Raw genomic sequence first — 21,554 nt, 5'->3', positions numbered from 1 at the left:
TGTTTTAACTGCTATGAATTAACATAATAAAAAACATTTTGTGCCTCATCAATATCCAGAGGATTATCAATGCTGGAATCATCCTGGTCATTGGTGTCGGTGTGATATAAAAAAATCAAATAAATGGAATACTGTAATGGAATACATTTTTCCCATTTCCCCACATAGCTGAACAGAATTTCTCATAAATGATACATGCTTCTTAAATATTGGGACTGTAGCTTCTGTCCATCTATTGCATTGACATGTTGCCCTCTGAGGATTTCTCTTTGGCAGAAGGCAGAATCATATAACAGTCTAAGACAAAAGATAAGCAGAAGAAATTGGATAACTTACGATTGAATGTCCAAAGGACTTTAAAGCAGCCATGTTCATTTGGATAGAACTCAAAATAGAATAATGCCTGCCAATTTCACAATGAATAAGACATGAAATGACATGAATTGTCGTGTTCTGGTTTCACTATTCCCAGTATTTATGCTGAGTTTCTGCACCCAAGAGATAATTCTCTGTGACCAAGGACTAGATTCGAACTTCGAACCTTTTAGTTGCTGACTAATTTGCCTAGCTCACTATACTCTGCAGTGGCTCAATGACGGCTGCTCGCTTACATGACCTATAAGAATGAAGTGTGTGTATAATAGACCTGTACCCTGTCATCTAACCTCTACTCTTTTGCTTTAATGTGTTCTCTCTCTCTGTCTCCTTGGTCCAGCTAAACCTGGGGGTCGTGTCAGGTGTCAGTACTTCCCTGCGGTGGACAAGGTGCTTTTTGTGGATGACTATGCAGTGGGCTGCAGAAAGGACCTTAATGGCATCCTGCTGCTGGACACGGCCCTGCAGGCCCCCGTGGCCAAGCCTGAGGACATGGTCCAGCTGGAACTGCCCGTCACAGAGGTAAGCAGGAACTACCTGGCCGTTTACTATTCAAAGTGTGACACACTCATAAGGAAGTAATGTACATAGATGTTCACATTGTGTTGGAATGAGTGGATGAAATGTCTGAGTTCATTGGGGACAGTTTATGAAAATGATGGAGGCTGCTCCATCTAAAGACCAGACCAATGCAACTCATGCAACTAATTGCAACCATTATCCCCAATGACAGTTGCAAAGAGTTGTGTTGGTGTGGACTGGCCTTAAAAGGCCTTAAAAGGCCTTAAAACGTGCACACTAATAGCCTGCATCCTTAGACTCACTACATTGAAAAAGGATGCAATCATGTCACCCTCCGGGGGTCCTGGGATGCAATTCTGTACTCTTAATGTTGCTGTACTCTTAAGTAGGACTTGTAAAAGGTCCAGGCACCCATTACATTGAATCCTTTTTACAACACACACACACACACACACACACACACACACACACACACACACACACACACACACACACACACACACACACACACACACACACACTCTTCGAGTGTGTGTGTGTGTCTGGTTGGGCACAACCTTTGACACAAATTAATCTGACAAATGTCAAAACGACATTAGTGACATTGTTTCATCAAAAAAACACCTAAAACATATGTCAAATTGTCAATCATTTCATAGGTTAAAAGTTGACCTTGATGTGAGGAAGTTTAGGCATATTATATTGAATTAATCATGCAAGCCGGTTCACCTATTTTACCAAACTCACTTCTCTCATGTCATGTGTTCCATTGCACCATACACAGTGCTCTGCTCCCACTTTGATAAGGCATGATGGCTGGCTGTTAATGCGTGAGCAGCACAAACGGAGACAGAGTAGTGCTGGAGAACTTTAAACACTGGATGTGTGTCGATAAGTCTGGATAATCAATACAGTAGTATGGTGAAAAGTTATATTTGATGCTTTGAGTTGTTTTGCACTGCCCTTCCTTGCATTGACAAACTGGCTGCCTGTGGGCAACTGGGCATGTCAACTAGTGTGTCTCTCCTTTGGCCAAATAAAAATGGCAATAAATATTTATTTCACCAAAAAGTACAAATTTGCAACACAAGGACATGGTTGGTGTTAAGAAAATCATTTTACATGCAAAGATTATCAACTATAATCCAAATCCAATTGTCACACTCATTGGGTAGTTTCACTTCAGGCACCAGGCATTTAGCATGTGAGCCTTTTCTTGTATAGTCATACTTTGAACACGACATTGTGATTTGCTGCTTCATTTGCAAACTGCACACACATTGATAGTACATGATTGGACAGGGAGGTGTGCTGTTATTTGATGTCATGACCTCTGGTTTGAGGGTGATAATGTGCCACACTTGACCAACAACTTATCAGTTCCATGCAAGTAGTGGGAGCTGAAACAGTTGCAGTTGGTGTGTCAGCAATATTCATATTATTATTTAGATATTCTTTTAATGATAGTATGACATGTCCTTACTGTATATTGCAACACTTAACATTGAGAAAGTGACAGCCAAATGTTAATTGTTATTTAATATTTAATGGCTGTCAAGTGTTTTTTATTCTTCACGTGGATATTTATTTATTTATTAGTTTTACTGATTTCCCATTTATACAGAAGGACATCAGTTTTTTTAAAGATTTTTTGTGGCTTTCGCCTTTTATTTTTTTATAGAGGGATAGGTATACAGTAGGCTGACAGGAAATGGGGAGAGAGTTTGGGGGGGTGACACGCAGTAAAGGCCGTCGGGATCGGGAGTCGAACCCGCGACACACTACCAGACTGGATTACCAGCCAAGGTGCCCAGACGGCTACGCCAGCTGCCCGGGCCGACATCATTGTTTTGACATAATTGAAAACATGTGTTGTTTGAGTATCATACTTCCTGCCTGTGTTTGAGAAGCAGAAGTTTTGATATCGAATCAATACATTTGTGACATAATTGTGAAGATTTTATTTATATATATATTTTTTATTTTTGTCAACGATCAATTCATTTTAAAAACAATGTTCTTTCTATCAAACTGAATTGATGGGTCCATTCTTAAAGCCCAAACCACACCAATTAGAATCCAGCTACCAAAGCTGGTCTCAGGCAGTGTGCCGACACTATTTCCCCTCATTTCATTCTGCCATTCCTTGGAGAGTTTGATCCTCTTGTAATCACTGCACAAGCCTTCAGAAGATGTGAGAGTGCACTCACAGACAGACCATTATTTGGGCATCACAGCTGAGACGGATGTTTCTCATTGCTATGCTCTGTAAGTGTCTCAGCATATTGATCTTGGCTACAAACCAGCTTCTGTGGCGTGAAGGTTTACAAAATACATAATAGTTGAGGATCCCAGGCTCCCAGCATGTAACCAGTATAAAGTGTGTGTGTGTGTGTGTGTGTGTGTGTGTGTGTGTGTGTGTGTGTGTGTGTGTGTGTGTGTGTGTGTGTGTGTGTGTGTGTGTGTGTGTGTGTGTGTGTGTGTGTGTGTGTGTGTGTGTGTGTGTGTGTGTGTGTGTGTGTGTGTGTGTGTGTGTGTGTGTGTGTGTGTGTGTGTGTGTGTGTGTGTGCTGCGTGTGATAACAATCCCTTAAACAACCATCAACACTAATTATGAATATTGGATAGCAATGCTTAGTTTTACTACTAGTTGAATGGTTCAATCCTCTGACTTACCAATTGATTCAATTAGTCGTTGACTGTACATGAGCATCAAACCATGCGATGCATTAGGATATTGTTGCATATAAGGTCAGGGAGCCAGGTTCCCTACTGGGTTTGGCTCCATTTGGTCGACTTTGTACTGTGTATTGATTTGTCCTGCTTTCTTCTTTTCTGCTGCAGGCCTTTTTTCCTGTGGACATTGTCCCATCGTGCATTACATCCATGAGTTTGCATTTATTAACCATGTGCCCTGTGTTACAATTGACACTGCTTAATTTCCACAGAACTTGGGGGAACTTTGGAAAGATTGTTTTTCCACTGATTTGAGTGTCACATTTGACATGCTGTTTTGAGTGAAGTGTGATTTATGACTAACTCAAATAAATGTCACAGTTGGTCAGAGCTGTTGCTATTTTTAGATTCCATAACAGTAGGGTTGGGCGATGTATCGGCAATCACATCGATATCGGCCGATCTTAGTAATTTCTCAATTAATCGACATTGGTCCGATGTTAAAACAGCCCCGATGTGAACAACCAATGGTTGATTGCTTCTGTCCAACTGCTGCAGAAGTGCGTGTCTGACCGTCACAAGGCTGTATAATACAAAGAGTTGTCAGGACAACCTTCCTGGTCAACAGTGCTTTTCTGATGTTCAGTTGCCCTCCCTGCTTTATATGACATGGTAGCCAGCCACACTATCCATAAGTTATTGGACAGCAAATTGTGCTAAATACTGCATTTATTCATGATGGCAGCAACATGCTACTGCTAGCATTTGTGCTAAGCTAAACAATGTTGTTTTAGAGCAGTGATTCTCAAACATTTTCATGTCAAGGACCCCCAATATTTTAAAGCAACTTTACAGAAAAACAACCCAACATGGCTTATAATGAGCAGACTTGGCAACGTTGCCTGTAGCTTGGACAGATCTACAAGCTCACAATATTAAATATTGTGAGTCAGTTAAATCTGACTTGCCAAAACCTGCAGATACCCTGTTTACATATATTTTTCAAAATGGACGAATTATGTTTTTAATACAGAATGAGATCATATCGGTTATCGGCCATAACCAGAATTAATTAATCGAATAGCGATATCGGCCAAAATGTCTCATCGGTGCATCCCTACATAACAAGCCTGGTGCACTATAATATATTATAGAGTGTCTTGGTAGCAGACTGTATCGTTGCCCATAATGTGTGTCTATCTCTGTCTCCACTCAGGCCCAGCAGATGTTGTCAGCCTGTCAGGAGAAGATTGACGTGTCCAACACGGAAGGATACGACGTCTTCATCACCCAGCTCAAAGAAGGCCTGAAGAATACGTCACACGAGACGGCGGCCAATCACAAAGTAGCAAAGGTGAGTCAGAAACACCTTTCCTGGGGCACGTTCAATATTTGCTAAATGGGCATGTGAATGATAACCTGACTCCGCCAGATGGGGCACCCAGTGTACTCTCTGCTGCCCCATCTGGCGGAGTCGGGTTATGTGAATGAGGCTGAATGTCCTGAATTTATTTTGTTCAACTCTCATCTGTGATGAGTTGTTTGTTTATTTAGTCAGGTTGAACCGAGATTTTTACAAGAGAAAATGTATAAAAGGGTGATGTATATAAGAAATTGATTTATTTTTTATTTTTATTAAAGGCCCAGTGGGACTGTTTGACACAAATAAATAATATAACAGTTTGTCTTAAAACGGCTTAGTACTGCTCGACACTCAGGATAATGTGTTCTCTCCACTGGCTGGTTGTTGCTTTTATTATGTTTGGACGAAAGCTCAATTTGGTCTGAAGCCATGGCAGTTTCTTTCAATTTGCAGTTATGTATTTGTAAGTTCTGTGATGTCAAGCTGTGCTGAAAGCTGACAATGTGAGCCATACTGTTTGTTAAATTGATACCACTACCATCAGTTGAGCTCTTAAACCGAATTGGGTCCTTCTGAAGCTTTCATTTTGGCAAGCTGAAAACAGATTGTATGAACTAGGAAATATTAAAGATAATGAGAAAGTTGTTTGTTAAAGCCAGAGACAAGTCACCGATATTGTTAATGAAGGCATTAGGCTTGGGAGATGGGACGGATATATCGTAGTGCTGCCAACGAATATTCCATATTGTGATCTTGTAGATTAGTTATATTTGCCACGCGACACCGGCATACAATGAAGAATAAATCAGCTGCCTCGCACCGCTCCGCTCTGCCTGCCTGTTGTTAACACCATGGGGAGGGTTAACACAGACTTCACAAAGACCACAGTGACACGGAAGCCTTGGAGGAGTCGCTAGGCAGTTTTGACTTTAACTTGCTCCGTTTTAAAGCACACGTTTAGTCACACAATGTTAACAGGTCAAGCTGAAACGGTGATTCATCTGGTCGTGAAGGCACTCGAGGCAGACAGTTTACAGTGAGACTCCACGACCGACAACGCACATTTAAAAACAATGCATGGATTCTTGTCTCTCGCGGTAAATCTCCCTCTGTGACACATTTATCTTGTAGCCTACCTTAATTTGATTTAAACCAGAAACAAATGCATTGCTATTGCTTTGATTATTTCCCCTTTCATGTCGAGGTGAGAACTTCTATCACAGCAGCACCGCACGATTTGCACATCGTTGGAGGAGCGATGCGTCTCTGTTCTCCAAATTGTATCTAAACTAAACCATTATACAAAAATTAGGCTATTAAGATAATTATGAATCATTCAATTCAAATCTCACAAGAGAGCGCATTTCTCTGCACCAACCACAGCCGATTCAGGACCAGCGCATATAGAGAAAGAAAATAGCAAGTTTTACTGCATATTAGGCTGCAATATTTTATATTAAAATTATATAAATTCGACATTCGAGCCGTTTGAATCATTCCGAGCCCACATGGTGTTTTAAAAGGAATGGCCAATTCTGGCAGCACTAATATATCGGCAATCATGGATTGGATGAGTCCAATCGCAGAATATTTTTATTTTCTCAGATTTTGTTTATTTTTTATTTTGCAAATATTAAAAGTCAGCCTTATCGAAAATCCAACTCTTCAAATGTAGCCCAATTAACCTGTACAGCGGAAAAGAATGTGCTCAAATGGCATATCGCCCAAGCCTAAAAGGCGTGGTTCATACAGACAAACTCAAAAGGGCATCCCTTCAATTATTCAAAACCGGTTGTCTCATTAGTGTCTGCGCTGTCAGTGTTACATCATTCCCTACAGCTTATAGTAGTATTTTTGCTACAGATGGCAAATTGGAGAGTAATGTAATCACATTAGCGTATGATGCTTATGTGGCATGCTGCATAGCTGGCTGCTAATATTATCAGTGGCATGACCAAGGAGCTGATAAGGCAGTGACTACTTCTCCTAAAGGGGCTGGGCTGGCCAGCTGTCATGTCCTGCTGGTGGAGGTGTCCGTACTAACAAAGCTGTCCTGGGGGACGTTATGGTGCTTTTACAGTGCTTGGAAGCTACTAACTCGGCTAGATGTTTTTGGTTTTCCATTAGGCAAAAGAACCTGCTACATTTTCCATATAACTTTTTGTTTTAAAGGTTCTGATTCCTAAAAGGTGACATTAAAGCCTGTTGGGCTAGTAGTGCAGAGTCAAACGGCCAAATAGCTGTTGGTATTGAGCTATAGCTGTTTGTGTATAGCTGAACAAACAAATAAAAGCTTCTGCGCAGGTTGTCAGAGCAGACCCCCCTAACAGAAATGAGAAATTACCACTTGGGTCCTCCAGTTCGACTGACTAAAAGCGAGACATCTATTTAGCCTTCCTACATGAAGCACCGCAGAGAGAGGGAAATGTATTTCTTCGATAATGTGCACAAGTGCTCTCCTGTTCAACAGCGACATTGCTGTGTTTGGAAGCCTGACTGCAGTCTGTAGTCATCAAGCACACACACACACACACACACACACACACACACACACACACACACACACACACGCTGACTCTACAGACCTCTTTGGCATATTAATAACCACAGCTGGGCAGGGGGAACAAGCAGAGCTCCTGTCCTGATCATCCCTTAAAACCAATTGAGAAGTAGTAAAACAAGTCAAAGGTGTGTGGCCAACTGGCCATCAGTGTAACGCATGCATTACGCTATCAGTTTAACTATCAATGTCTACTATGAGACCTGAGCCAAATCACAAGGGATTCTCCATCAGTCTGCTCATCCTGCTTCTACTGCAAAGCTTAGATTTATTCCCAACCCCCCTCCCCCGCTATGGGTCAGGCTGCCAGGAGGCACCCTCTCTCGCTGCCTTCCTGTTGGCACTGCCAGGCACTAGAGAAATCACCCTCATTACCACTCAACTTTCCAGGCTGCCAGTCTTTTTGCCCTGCTAGGTTTCCCTCTCTGAGGTGTCGGAGCCAACCCTCACAAAAGTGTCTCGATGATGGATCCATGCGCTGTCAAGGAGTCACCAATTTTCCCACCCTAGCAGGCAGTGCTGCTCTTAACCTATTTTGGGCGGGAACCCCTTTTGGTGTTAGCATTATGTTATGCTTTAGCTATTGAAAAATAGCAGATCTACAAGCTCATAGCGCGCCACCGAGTGACGCGCTACGAGCTTGTAGGTCTGCTATTTCTGAAAAATCGAAGAACGACTGACAAACATAGCTTTTTCAGAAAACTGTCAGGATGTAGAAGACATTTTTAGAATCTGATCTCAGGTCAAAATGGGTTAAAAGTCTAAAAATGTTATTGACTTCTTGGCCACAGATGCCTTAACGTTTTTGTGACAAACCTTGAGCCTTCTTGGATAAATATAGAGGCACTAAAAATGAAAACCTTTTTTCTTACTTACCTTTACCCGGACCACAAATCATCAACAAATTAACACGGCACCAAGTGTACAGTGTGCGTCATTGCCTACTCTTAGCACTACTAGTAACACTCGGACGTGAATTTTAGCAGTTTGCTCCCAGGACATGGAGAACCAGGTCAGTGGACGCATGCCCACAGGAAAAGCCAACCAATCAGTCTGACAATCTCTGTCCTCTACGACGTAACATCCTTTTTGCCTGTCTTTTGCCCCATTTCATTCAGCATACAGGTCAATTTTGCCTCAGTAGAATGTGAATAAAAGGCCTAGTAGTCATTTATTTTTCCCCATGTGGTTTTCTTTCTTCCCACCCTTTTCTTGTAGACTCCTACCTAATGTCCAACACAGGGCCAGTAAGGGCTGGTACCACTGGCAGTTTTCCCTGCTGCCTGACCACTTTCTTTGGTGCTGGGCCAAGTTGGCCAACTTGTGCTGCTATAACAATCAGCACGTGTCCCGGCTGATGGATTTCCCTTTTAACTTTCCCATTGACCTCTCCAGGAGCGCTAGCACATACGTAGTCTACAGCATGGGAGAATATTGAAATATTGACATGGATAATTTATCTGTTGGCTGTTTTATTTTATAAAAATATAAAATAAAATAAATCTGACTCTTTTTGGTTATAAAGGATGATTCTTTTTCTGCTTCCTGTTGTCAGGATCGTGTATCCCCACTGCATTGTATGATGAAAGAGGTTTTATGATGCCTTTCTTGATCTCATTTGAGCTGTCCTGCTTACCCAGTCAGATAATCCTTCATCTGTGCCTCTCTCACACTGTAACAGTTTCGCACTCTTCCTCTCTCGTGCCCTGCTTCTTTTCCATTTCAGTTGTTTTTAATGTTTTGCTTTTTCCCTCCCCTTCTTCTTCTTTCTAACATTATTAGGTTATGCTTTAGCTATTGAAAAATAGCAGATCTACAAGCTCATAGCGCGCCACCGAGTGGCGCGCTACGAGCTTGTAGGTCTGCTATTTTTGAAAAATCGAACGATCGAAAAATCAAGCTTTTTCAGAAAACTGTCGGGATGTAGAAGACATTTTTAGAATCTGATCTCAGGTCAAAATGGGTTAATGTTTCTTTAGAGCACTTTAGAAATCAGGGTGGCAGCCAAGTCTATGGACTTTTAATGTTTGTTTACAGCAGTTATGCAAACATCATCTGCCGTTATGTTGCAGCCACAGTAGGCGCCCCTCACTTCACACGAGTGTTATCTTTGAAATGAAGCTTGAGATGCACAAGGAAGCCATACCGTTTTTAGACCGGTCTCTCGTGCCCTGCTTCTTTCCCGTTTCAGTTTTTAATGTTTTGCTTTTTCCCTCCCCTTCTTTCTCTCCAGTGGGCAACGGTGACCTTCCATCTTCCTCACCATATGCTGAAGCTGGTGGCCGGTGCCATCGTCAACGAGCTGAAGAAGATCAACCAGAACGTGGCAGCCTTGTCCGTGGCCTCGTCCATTATGGACAGGCTCTCCTACCTCTTGTCCAGCGCTAGGCCAGAGCTTGGGGTTGGCCCCGGGCGTTCTGTAGATAGGTACTGTATGGATGAATTACACTGATGGAAAAAGTTAATTAGATTCTAAAGCCTAATTTATACTTTGTCGTCCGATGGTATCACTGGACGAAAATAGCCAATCTACAAGCTCACAAAGAAAGCACAAGTAATAATAAAATAATAATACAACTTTATTTGTATAGCACCTTTCATGACATGCAGCTCAAAGTGCTTTAAGTAAAAAAGATGCCACACGTTTTACTCTCCAAATCTGTTCTTTTTCATCTTCATAAGAGACCATGTACTACTAAGATTGACTTATCGAGGTATAAGTGTATCGAGGGTAACTTCAGATACTTTTAATGTAGGCAGTAGACATGGACATTAACACGAAGAGTCGCACAATACAGTTTAAGTACATAATATTAAGTACAAAACATAATATTGGTGACACATGACACTTGTAGCTTGTGTGTTTCAGGTCACTGATGTACAGTGAGGCTAACAGGAGGGAGACATTCACATCATGGCCCCATGCAGGCTACAGGTGGGCTCAGCCTGATCCCATGGCCCAAGCAGGATTCTACCACCAGGTACAGTAGGCTCTGGAATGTCTCACTGCCCTCCTCGCCTAGATCTGCTGGTCCATTTTGGGGCGGGAACCCCTTTTGGTGTTCGCATTATGTTATGCTTTAGCTATTGAAAAATAGCAGATCTACAAGCTCATAGCGCGCCACCGAGTGGCCTGCTATTTTTGAAAAATCGAAGAACGACTGACATAGAAACATAGCTTTTTCAGAAAACTGTCAGGATGTAGAAGACATTTTTAGAATCTGATCTCAGGTCAAAATGGGTTAATTTGAAACATAACACAAATTCCCTTTGTTTACAGTATGATATGCATACATGCATGCTCTCCCGTGCATACAATAATTATGGGCGTGCTCCATAAGGAGCTGAACAGTTTATTACGATGTGGCTCTGAAGAAGGTGAGCCGTTTAGAATTGGGTCTGACGGTCTACAAGCTCGTAGCGCGCCACCGAGTGGCGCGCTACGAGCTTGTAGGTCTGCTATTTTTTTAAAAATCGAAGAACGACTGACTTAGAAACATAGCTTTTTCAGAAAACTGTCAGGATGTAGAAGACATTTTTAGAATCTGATCTCAGGTCAAAATGGGTTAAGCAAACATCATCTGCCGTTATGTTGCAGCCACAGTAGGCGCCCCTCACTTCACACCAGTGTTATCTTTGAAATGAAGCTTGAGATGCACAAGGAAGCCATACCGTTTTTAGACCCCGTCTAGGTTTTCCTCTGCATGGTGACACGTACGGCAATGTGTTTTGCTTGATGTTACCGTGCATATACTACATACAATGTATGCATGGCACAGAACCAGACCATTGTTACATGTTACCTTTCGAGATTTACTCTCTTTAGCAGAAGAGCAAAAAGCGAATGGGCACATAACAAATTTGTGTAAAAGGGTATATGTGTGTGTGTGTGTGTGTGTGTGTGTGTGTGTGTGTGTGTGTGTGTGTGTGTGTGTGTGTGTGTGTGTGTGTGTGTGTGTGTGTGTGTGTGTGTGTGTGTGTGTGTGTGTGTGTGTGTGTGTGTGTGTGTGTGTGTGTGTGTGTGTGTGTGTGTGTGTGTGTGTGTGTGTGTGTGTGTGTGTGTGTGTGTGTGTGTGTGTGTGTGTGTGTGTGTGTGTGTGTGTGTGTAAATTATACAAAGTAGAGACTCCATGCAACATTGTAATGAAAATTCCATCAAATTATTTGAACTTTCTGGGAAAGAGATTCTGAAGTTCTTGTACAGAGAAGCTCAACTAATAAATAATGGTATTTGCAATACATGAGCTGAAGATCTTGCACCATCTGCTCAACTAATAAATTATAATTTAGGTCGTCAATGTTTGTCGGCAGCTTGAATGATGAATATACCGTAGAATAGATTATTTCCTGTGCAACAAAGATGTGCTGGATGATAATGTGTTCATCACATACTTCATCACCCGCACACCATGATACAGGATGGCAAACGTTTGATCTGACTCGTAGCATGCAGCCTGCTTTACATGTCACTTTACAGCTGTTGCGACGCAAGTCTGTTTTGGGCTATCGAATCTCCACTGATTTTAGCATGGTCGGTACAAAAGTACCTGCTTGAGTCAGTTGGTAGTGGAGAGGGCAAAACAAACATGCCATGCCTTCCTGTACCATGCATGAAGGTGATGTGGAGACGCTCCAAAAGCCAACAAGATCAATGCAGAGCAAGCACGTCAGACATGTTTGACATGCTGAGTTCCTCCCCACTGCGAGATCGCTCATGTGACAGTTCAGCGTGCAATGGCACTTTAGCTTGTGCTGATGTGTTGAGTAAGTGCATTTCTATGACTAATTCTCAGTTTCTCTCTCGTATTTGCTGCAGCCTGCCTCCACGGGTGATGACAGAGCCATGTGTTTCACCTGCAGCGTGTGTCTTGTCTGTTGGGAGCCTACAGATGAGCCATGGTAATAATGATAATTCAAATAAATAAATAAGTTGGATCCTTTTTAGGATGCAAATTGGAGTTCCCTCTCCAATCAGGCAAAATTGGATCTGGAACACTAAATTGAAGCTGATGAAATGAATGGATACTCTTGAGTCTCTCCTGATTGACTGAAATTTGCAACCCACCAGAATTTCTTCAAAATGTTTTTTTTGCTTCTTTTAAGTCCAAAGTTACTGAACCCTTCTCTCTCAACTCTTCCTCCCCCAGGTCCGAGCACGAGCGACATTCCCCCAACTGTCCATTTGTGAAGGGCGAGCACACGCAGAACGTGCCACTGTCCGTGACACTGGCCACCAGCCCGGCCATGTTCCCCAGCAGCCACGATGGCTCAGACAAGATCGCGTGCTATGGCTTCGGCAGCTGTCCCCACTTCCTGGCAGCCGCCACCAAGAGGGGAAAGATCTGCATCTGGGATGTGTCCAAGATGATGAAGGTGAGGCTTGGATTAGATTTATTGAAACTGCAACAAAAAAAAGATTTGTTCAGCCTTGTATTGTCACAAAAAAGAAGAAATGAATGCCGTTATCTAGATAAGATGATCCAAGTATACACTTTTCGCAAGTCGGTTTAGTTTAGAAACTCAATTTGCTTAAAAAGAAGACGAAAACATTTTATATAAAAACTGAAAGTACAGTAATCCCTCCCACAAAATCAAGCATTTCACTCCATCAAACTCCATCTGTCCATGTTTCTGGTGCTGTTCAGGTGCACTTGAAGTTTGAGATCAACCCCTATGACCCGGCCATCCTGAGGCAGTTGATCCTGTGTGGCAGTGAGCAGAGCCAGCAGACACTTACAGAGGCCCAGAGACCAACCCTGGCCTGGCTGGAGGACGCGTCCTCCTGCTCTGATCTCCCCAAACTAGAAGGAGACAGGTAACGACACACAACACACACGCGCACACGCACACACACGTACACAGAGTGTTTGACAAACAGGTCTTGTCCATTTTTTATGTTGTAAGTTGCACTGATTGGTCAGCTGCTATATCATCAGACCTAGGTGACATTAGTTGTTTATCACAGCATGTTGTCTTCCCGTGTCTTCTGTTCCCAGTGATGACCAGTTGGAAGACTCGGACAGTGAAGACCATTCCAGATCAGAGTCAATCACAGGTATTGACACTTTTGCACATGTTGTCTAAGATCTTACAATGGGTTTTGGACGATTGATCTCCAATAAATCACTCTTTGTTGTATAATGAACCTGCTTTTAGTTGGTGTTCACCAGTAACTGTCTCTTCAATCTGGGCTGAAAATGTGTCCAACCCTCTTTCCTTGTGCCTTCAGGCCAGCCTTCACAACGGGAGAGCATGGAGGTGAGCCTGGGAGTGACCGCACTGAGTGTGCTGCAGCAGCCAGAGAAGCTCCAGTGGGAGGTGGTGGCCAGCGTGCTGGAGGACACGGTCAAGGACCTGGAGGAGCTGGGGGCCAACCCGTCGTTGGCCAAGGGCCACGGTCATGACAAGACCAAGGACAAGATCTCTGAGCATCATCATCACAACATTCCCTTCCCCTGCCTGCTGGCTGGAGGGCTGCTCAGCTACCGCTCGGCAGCCAGCTCCCCGCTGGTGGTACCCCCACCCCCTGCCCCCGCTTCTGGCCGGAGGACAATGGACGGTCCCCTTAGGACTCAGAGCCCTGAGCCTCTCCACACCGGGTCCCTACAGGACCAAGGCCCCATGGAAATAGAGACCTGCAACCCCCCAACGTCTGTCCCAGACCTGGGCTCCCCCAGCCTAGCTGGATCCCTACCTCTGAGTCCTTCCACCCTACCGGTCGTGCGCAGGACTATGCCCGTGTTGCTGCTCTACAGCATCAAGGAGCTGGACGACAAGTCGTCCGGAAAGGTGTTCACTCAGATGAACAATCTGATGAGCAAGGGTCTCCACGAGGAGGGCTTCACTGTCCCACAAATCATCGAGATGGAGTTTGACACGCACGAGCAGCTTCTCCTCCAGGACCCCCCTATCACTTACATCCAACAGTTTGCTGATGCTACTGCTAACCTTGTGGGACTGGATGGTCACGTGGACAAGTGGAGCACCCTGGCTGCGGCCACCGCCTCTGCTCCGCCGCGGCCGGGAGCCCTGGTACAATGCCTGAGGCTGCCCAAACAGCTCGAAGAGGAGAATCTGTATGTGGACTCCATCACTCCCTGTTGGGATGGTGTGCACCTTCTGGTGGGCCTACAGCCGTGTGGCGTCGAGTCTCTCAGCGCCATCAATCAAGTAGAGGCTCTCAACAACCTCAACCGCCTGCACTCGGCCCTCTGCAGCCGGCGCAAAGGTGACTCCATCCACCCTATGGCCAATGGGGTAGAGGCCCACCACCACCACCACCACCACCACCCGGGGGGCACGCCTCCCCAGACACCTCTTATCCTCCCCCCAGCTGACCAGCAGCAGCAGAGGTCCCTGGGTGGTGGAAGCGGAGGTGGGTATCTGGCTCTGTACAAGCTCAACTACTCAACGCGCATCGTCACGTTGGACGACGAGCCCATCAAGGTGCAGCACATCCAGGACCCGCGTGACGCTGTCACCTCTCTCATACTACTGCCTCCAGACGTGCTGGACGGCAGGGAGGACGACAGCGAGGAGCACACAGAGGAGGCTCTCCCACCCGGACCCAGAAACTGCAACGCTGCCTTTGGAACCGGCATTGGCCCGTTGGGCGGGACTGCATGTGGAGCAGCCACAACCAGCGCCGCCGGTACATCCACCTCCGCCAAAGAGAACAAGCGGATGGAGGTGTCTGGCCTTGGACACTTAGTTGTGACCACACAAGCGGGGAATATTATGATCCTGGACTTGTCAACTTTGGAAGTCCTGGCCAAGGTGGAGGCACCCAAGAAGGAGGGGTCAGCAGAAGAGACGGACCCCTTCGTCTCGGTCACTTATTGTTCTGGGACCGACCGCCTTTGTGCCTGCACTAAAGGTGAGCACCATTCTGACTTGTCCTATGCTGATGGAATGGCTATGTGAAGTGTGTAAATATGAAATCAGTATTGATATTCGTGACTGCCTGGATGGCTGGTAACTTGGATTTTACTACCACTTTGAAAGTTTAGCGTTTCGGGAGAAATGAAAAATTGTTATCTTGTTCTTGTTGTGTCTGGTTGTTTATTGCCTTTTTCTCCTCCTGTCTTTGGTGTTCTATTGCCCAGAAAATGTATCACGAGATAAATTTAATTTATCTCGTGAATAACCCCCTTCTCGTTCCAACAATCAATGTTGAGTAGGCATGCTGTGATTATGGAATATATATATATGGTAATAATCAGCACCATTCTGTATGCTGTCACTAGGCTACTTGTAACTGGCTAATGTTTACTGAGTCGCAAGACTTGACCATCTTGCTGCTAGTGCGCGTTGCCCAGGCATCATCACTCCTGGCATCATCCAGGAGTGATCCTGAAGTTCGATAGCAGTGCTAAGCTCAACCGGTTCATCAGCAAACGTGTTGTCAACCCCACGGTCAGCTAAGAGTCTGTGTTGAGTGTGTAGCTGTTCTCCTTCTTGTCAGCATCTCCCAGAGGCTGGAAACCGACCTCACTGACCTGTGTGTATGTCTGTCTGTCTGTCTGTCCGTTTGAGCACGAAATGTCTGTGACGTCATGTTGTTGACATCATCAGACGTTGTCATTGTGATGAAAGGCACCGCTCACTTCAGACGAGTGTGATTTTTGAGGGGCGATAGCTATGTCCAAACTTTGTCCTACACAAAGTTCACGAACATTAAATTCCCATTGACAATGAATGGACAATGCAAACATTGCATAACGCAAACATTGATGACAAAGGTGAAGACGCAAATTGTGATTGGTCGGAATAAGAGGATGTATGATGATGTACTGAAAAACTTAGTTGCATGTTGCAAGGAGTTGCATTGGTGCGGTCTGGCCTTACAAGTACAACAGACTTTGTTGGCACATCCCTACTGTGTGTCACAAATACTCACAAATATGAATGTGTTCATATTTGTCTGCCCTTTAACTGCCTTATGGATTCTAAATGTCACCACATGAATAGTAAATGGTGCAGAAAACCGGTCACTTATTTCCAGACCTCATTAGGTAAAGGGTTATTTTTAGGATTAGGGGGAGATAAGGTTAGAATTTTGTTAAGAGTATGGTTTGGCATGTTGTAGCGAGTGACATACCACCTTCTGCTGCTGAGTGAAATATAAGTGGGAGTGGAAAAGCAGCTGTAATTTAATGAAATTGCATCCTTAGGAAGTCTGTCTGTGCGCACACACACAGGGGAATTCCATTTTCCCTGAAATCCTTGAAGATTTATGGCAGCAGAGGAATTTAATTGATGTCATCATTGATGTCATGTTGCTTGCAGACTCGGCTAAAGGGACTGCTCACTTTAGAGAAGAGTTGCAGAACTAATTCGTTTTTTCAAGTCTTAATTACCTGTGGCTGTTTGCCCCTAACATATTGTTGACCTGTGGCTGTTTGCCCCTGCCCTATTGTTGACCTGTGGCTGTTTGCCCCTGCCCTATTGTTGCTGTGGGACAGAAACCTCTCATCTCCATGTTTGTGTTTCTTCATAAATTATTGCCCTACTTCATACTACTACTACAGCATCACACAAAAGCATCAATTTGCGCCACGTTTCGAGCTTGTAGATTGTTTAGTTTAGTTTATTTGAACATCTTCACAGAACAGATTCAAGTGCATGGTTTACATCAGCAGAAAAAAAATAATAAAGAAAAAACAGCCCCGTGAAGGTGATCAAAAGGCATGGGCAGTGCCCATCCTTCTCACAGCACAGCATTTGAGATACTAGTTACAGTACATTAATCGGAGACAAAAAAAGAGAAATTGTCATGATATATTGTCTTTTTCTGTTTGATCATATGAGGGTTTTTTTTAGGAGCAGGACAAATTTGAGCTCCCATTCATTTCGTGTTTCCTCTTCTGTCTACTGAAGGCGGAGAACTTCATTTCCTTCAAATTGGAGGCGTGTGTGATGATCTAGATGACGGAGACATGTTCGTCGACGGCCCCCTGGCTAAGGGGGTTGAGCAGCTCCTGGAGGGAGCCAAGCCCTCCTCCAATCCTTCCAGCCCTGGGATCACAGGTAGGACACACACAAACCCACTCCAATCCTTCCAGCCCTGGGATCACAGGTAGGACACACACACAGACCCAGTGTTCTCAAACCTAGCACCCCCAAAACCATATGTATTTGTCTGTGGACCCCCTTCTCAAAAATATTCTGTGCCAGGGACCTCCAGAAGCAAAGTGGTGAGCATTTAGATCTATAGATCTGCAGATCTACACACAAGCTATTGCGACCCTATATATTAACTAATTTAGCTGCGGACCCCCTGCTTTATGTGCAACTATTTGGTTGGAAAAAGGAACAGATTAATTAATCTAATTCAACAGTTGAACAGGACATGAACAGAATACGACTGATTTGCTTGGTTTGCATGAGATAACGAGGGTCTAGAGATGGGGCGACAATCGTTCAGAAGATTCAAGCTATCATGAAATTGTCCTCCGTCATACACAGGATGAATTGGCTTTTGTTGAGCTCCAAATTCAGTACCAATTAAACCCCTTTATACTTGTGCTCTTTACCTGTAAAGAGCACATTTTGGTACGCTCTTATTTCACTCTACACTCTATCGATTTGCAAATCTACAAGCTCTCAACATGTTGTGAGCTTGTAGATCGGATATTTTTGCGACTGTTCCCGCAAGAATAGAGCTGCTGGGGATTCAAGTGCTTAAACAAAAGTGGCACCGTATATGTACATTCCTTCTCCTCACTTGTACGCGTGACTCCCTCCCTGTAGGAGTGGACCTCCTGGTGGACCAAGCACTGAGCGCAGAGAGCCTGACGTCGCTGGTGGAGCTGACGCGTTTCGAGACGCTGACGCCTCGCTTCTCGGCCACCGTGCCCCCCTGCTGGGTGGAGGTGCAGCAGGAGCAGCAGCAGAGACGCCACCCGCAGCACCTCCACCAGCAGCACCATGGAGACGCAGCCCAGCACACCCGCACCTGGAAGCTCCAGAGTGACAGGTCAGCAGTGGTCTTCATGACTTTTTACACCCATTAAGACATTTTTCAAACGCCTACTTCTAAACGAGTACTTCTCAGACTTTTTCGGGCCAACAATCCAGTCCCCCAAGGTTAGCAGTAGCATCGGCAATTCCATCCAGACTGACATACACTATGTTCATAATGACTGTGGTGGATTGACTGATTTTAAACAATTTGTTGAATCTTTTTTTTTTATAAGATTACACATTATGCCAAAGTTACTAATGTATAGTATACATTATTATGAGCTTGTTGACTAACTTGAGTTCTCTGTGTAGCTCGAGCTGGGATGAGCACGTGTTTGAACTGGTTCTGCCCAAGGCCTGCATGGTGGGCCATGTGGACTTCAAGTTTGTCATGAACGCCAACATCACCAACATTCCCCAGATCCAGGTCACCTTGCTGAAGAACAAAGCCCCCGGGCTGGGCAAAGTCAATGGTAAGAAGTGAACACAGCATCTAGTTCCTCATGGGGGTCCAGAGACCTGCCCTAACATCTTGTCTCTGTAAATTAGACTAAAGCTAAGAAAACTAAAACTATAGAAGTCATCCAATAAAGTGCTTGATTATTGTTGTTTTCGTGTGGAAACATGTTCTACCTACCTTGCTCCGCATTGATTTAAACGCTTGCTCTGAGATTTGCGCTGCCTCACAAGGATCTGTTTGTATCTTGAATCCTCTTTCGCTGCAGAAACACCAGTGGACAGACAGATAACGTTCCCCCTGTCCCATGTCCTCCACGCCAACGGGGAGAAGAACGGCCAACCGCACCTCCACGACTTCAGCGAAGACATCCAGTTCATGGACATCGAGGATACGGCAGGTAAAGTACTGAACCAACTGGGAAAGCTTGTCGATACGGTGTACTGCTCAGCCTTAACCGTTTCCGTACATAGGACGTCGCCACACGTCCTAGGGGTCCCAATCGACGCGTACATCCGGTGTGTGAGGACGTCTTAGCGCATCCTCAATGATACGGGGCGAGATAAGAATATTCTGAATTTTTTTATTTATCAGTTCGCCTTTCGGCTACCGTATGCTACACTCTAGGCAATTGTTAGCTTACCATTGACCTAGCCGTTAGCGCGGCGGAAAGAATGACTCGTCTCTCCGTGGTGTTGAACGGATCGATATACTGGCGCTTCATTTCTGCTCCTCATCCGTCTCTCCCGCAAAATATGAACGCTTTTTGGATCGTATATCGTATAAACTAAAATGATCGCAATGTAAGCTAGCTATGTAAAGTAAACTTTTTTTAGTAGATTGTTTCCGGGTCATGGGTTTCCGAGTAAAAGCGGCCATGTTGTTCCGGCACCCCAGAGCTCCTATTTTGAAGGACTTCCGGCACTGATTGTGTTAACGGCAGTTCTCTCTCCATCTGCCTCCTCCAGGCTCCAGGCTGTGCCCTTTCTTGGAGGACCATAAGGAGGACATCCTGTGTGGTCCAGTATGGCTCGCCAGTGGCCTTGATCTCTCTGGACATGCAGGCATGCTCAGCCTCACCAGCCCCAAACTCGTCAAAGGTAACGGCAATGAATACACGTTGAATGTGATTGAGATTGTGTGTTCTGCTCAATTGACAAAAAGGATGATCACCTGATCATCGTATTGCACTTGACGTTGTATAAGATATCCTTCCATAGGATATCCTTCTCACACATTTATGCAGAACACGCAGCTTTGAGGGGCGATAGCCCCTCCTATGTCCAGCTTTTAGTGTATGTAACCCGATTTTTGTCCCAACACAAACATGAATATGCCAATGAATGGACAATTTTGAGTGTTTGTGTAAACACAAACATTGCGTAACACAAACATTGATGACAAAGGTGAGGATGCAAATTGTGATTGGCCGGAATGAGATGATGTATGATGATAAGCCCCTCACTTCACACGGGTGTGATTTTTATTTAATACTTTATTAGTCAGACATGTAAAGTAAACAGCATGTGGTCAGAGGCTAAAGGTGACGGTTCAGTGCTCAGGTCATAGGGAGGACATTGAGCCAGAGAGAAGAATAGCTTGAGTGTGTCGCTTGAATACTAAAATTATTTTATATTTAAACTTTTTTTGGGGGGAATAATTACCGTACACAATAATACTACATTGCGATAGTATGCCTCCCCCAACCAATAGCAGTTTTGTTTCTCTCCAACGTCATCTGGACATCTATCTATCTATACATTCCACAAATGAGGAACGGACAACCTGAAAATACAAGGCCGGATTTGTACTTGCCATGTCTGTCACTCATCAAAAATAGCCGATCTACAAGCTTGAGCTTGTATTTCCCTTATGCGACATGATGCGCAACAAAGTATAAATCAAGCATAATGCCCCTGTCCCTATCGGTGGAGGCATATTGAGCGTTATTTTAACTTGAAACGCAAGGACAGACTTTACATTTACTTTTGGGTTATTCAGAAATGGTGTGCTTTGCCTGCTCTAACCCCTCTGTCCCGTCCCGTCTTATGTATGTAACTGTACCGTTAGGTGTGTTTTCAGTGTTCTCTGCCGGTCTGCCCCTCTTCTCCCCCTCCCACTCCCCTCCGATGCAGGAATGGCGGGGGGAAAGTATCGGTCCTTCCTGGTACACATCAAGGCGGTGAGCGACAAGGGCATGGAGGAGAGCCCACGGCCTGTGGTGCGAATGCCCAGCACCAAGTCCCAGAGCAAGTCTCACTCTCTCTCCACCCTGCTGCAGAGGGCTCAGGCCTCCAAGGTAGAGCTAAGTTTCTCACTACTTAAGATATATATATATTTTTTTTTTCTGGAGTTATTGGGAATAACATGCAGCAAAGGTCGTCGGGATCGGGACTTGAACCCACGACGCACTGTCAGGCATGCGCCTATATGTGGTATGCGCCTGGACCACTAGGCCAGCCGGCGCCCCCAGTTTCTCACTACTTTACCTAGTTATAGGAGTGACTTTGGTGAGACAAAACATACTAATGAAAGATAGTGGTATTTTTCTGTTGGGTCTTTCTTTCTTTTTTCCTTTCTTTTTTCAGGGAAGCCTGTTGAGAGCAAACTCTCTTTTTGGAGTGGATTTTCTTCTTT

At 44.5% G+C, this 21,554-nt stretch overlaps 1 protein-coding gene across 15 annotated transcripts in view; it reads left to right on the top strand.

The window, feature by feature from the left end:
• birc6 (baculoviral IAP repeat containing 6) overlaps window positions 1–21,554 on the top strand; it is a 154,405-nt gene that overhangs the window by 3,296 nt on the left and 129,555 nt on the right. For all 15 annotated transcript variants that reach the window (XM_079512381.1, XM_079512387.1, XM_079512390.1 and 12 more), the window contains exons 2-16: window positions 716–897; window positions 4,789–4,926; window positions 9,729–9,922; window positions 10,365–10,476; window positions 12,312–12,394; window positions 12,643–12,868; window positions 13,141–13,310; window positions 13,492–13,550; window positions 13,725–15,371; window positions 17,375–17,524; window positions 18,248–18,473; window positions 18,773–18,933; window positions 19,186–19,317; window positions 19,886–20,017; window positions 21,053–21,216. In XM_079512381.1, the coding sequence (XP_079368507.1) occupies window positions 716–897; window positions 4,789–4,926; window positions 9,729–9,922; window positions 10,365–10,476; window positions 12,312–12,394; window positions 12,643–12,868; window positions 13,141–13,310; window positions 13,492–13,550; window positions 13,725–15,371; window positions 17,375–17,524; window positions 18,248–18,473; window positions 18,773–18,933; window positions 19,186–19,317; window positions 19,886–20,017; window positions 21,053–21,216 (3,776 nt within the window). The remainder of the gene's footprint in view (window positions 1–715; window positions 898–4,788; window positions 4,927–9,728; window positions 9,923–10,364; window positions 10,477–12,311; window positions 12,395–12,642; window positions 12,869–13,140; window positions 13,311–13,491; window positions 13,551–13,724; window positions 15,372–17,374; window positions 17,525–18,247; window positions 18,474–18,772; window positions 18,934–19,185; window positions 19,318–19,885; window positions 20,018–21,052; window positions 21,217–21,554) is intronic.

The sequence above is a fragment of the Electrona antarctica genome (genome assembly GCF_951216825.1).
Source record: "Electrona antarctica genome assembly, chromosome: 10".
Lineage (NCBI taxonomy): Eukaryota > Metazoa > Chordata > Actinopteri > Myctophiformes > Myctophidae > Electrona > Electrona antarctica.
This window is presented reverse-complemented; position numbering and strand designations above follow the sequence as displayed.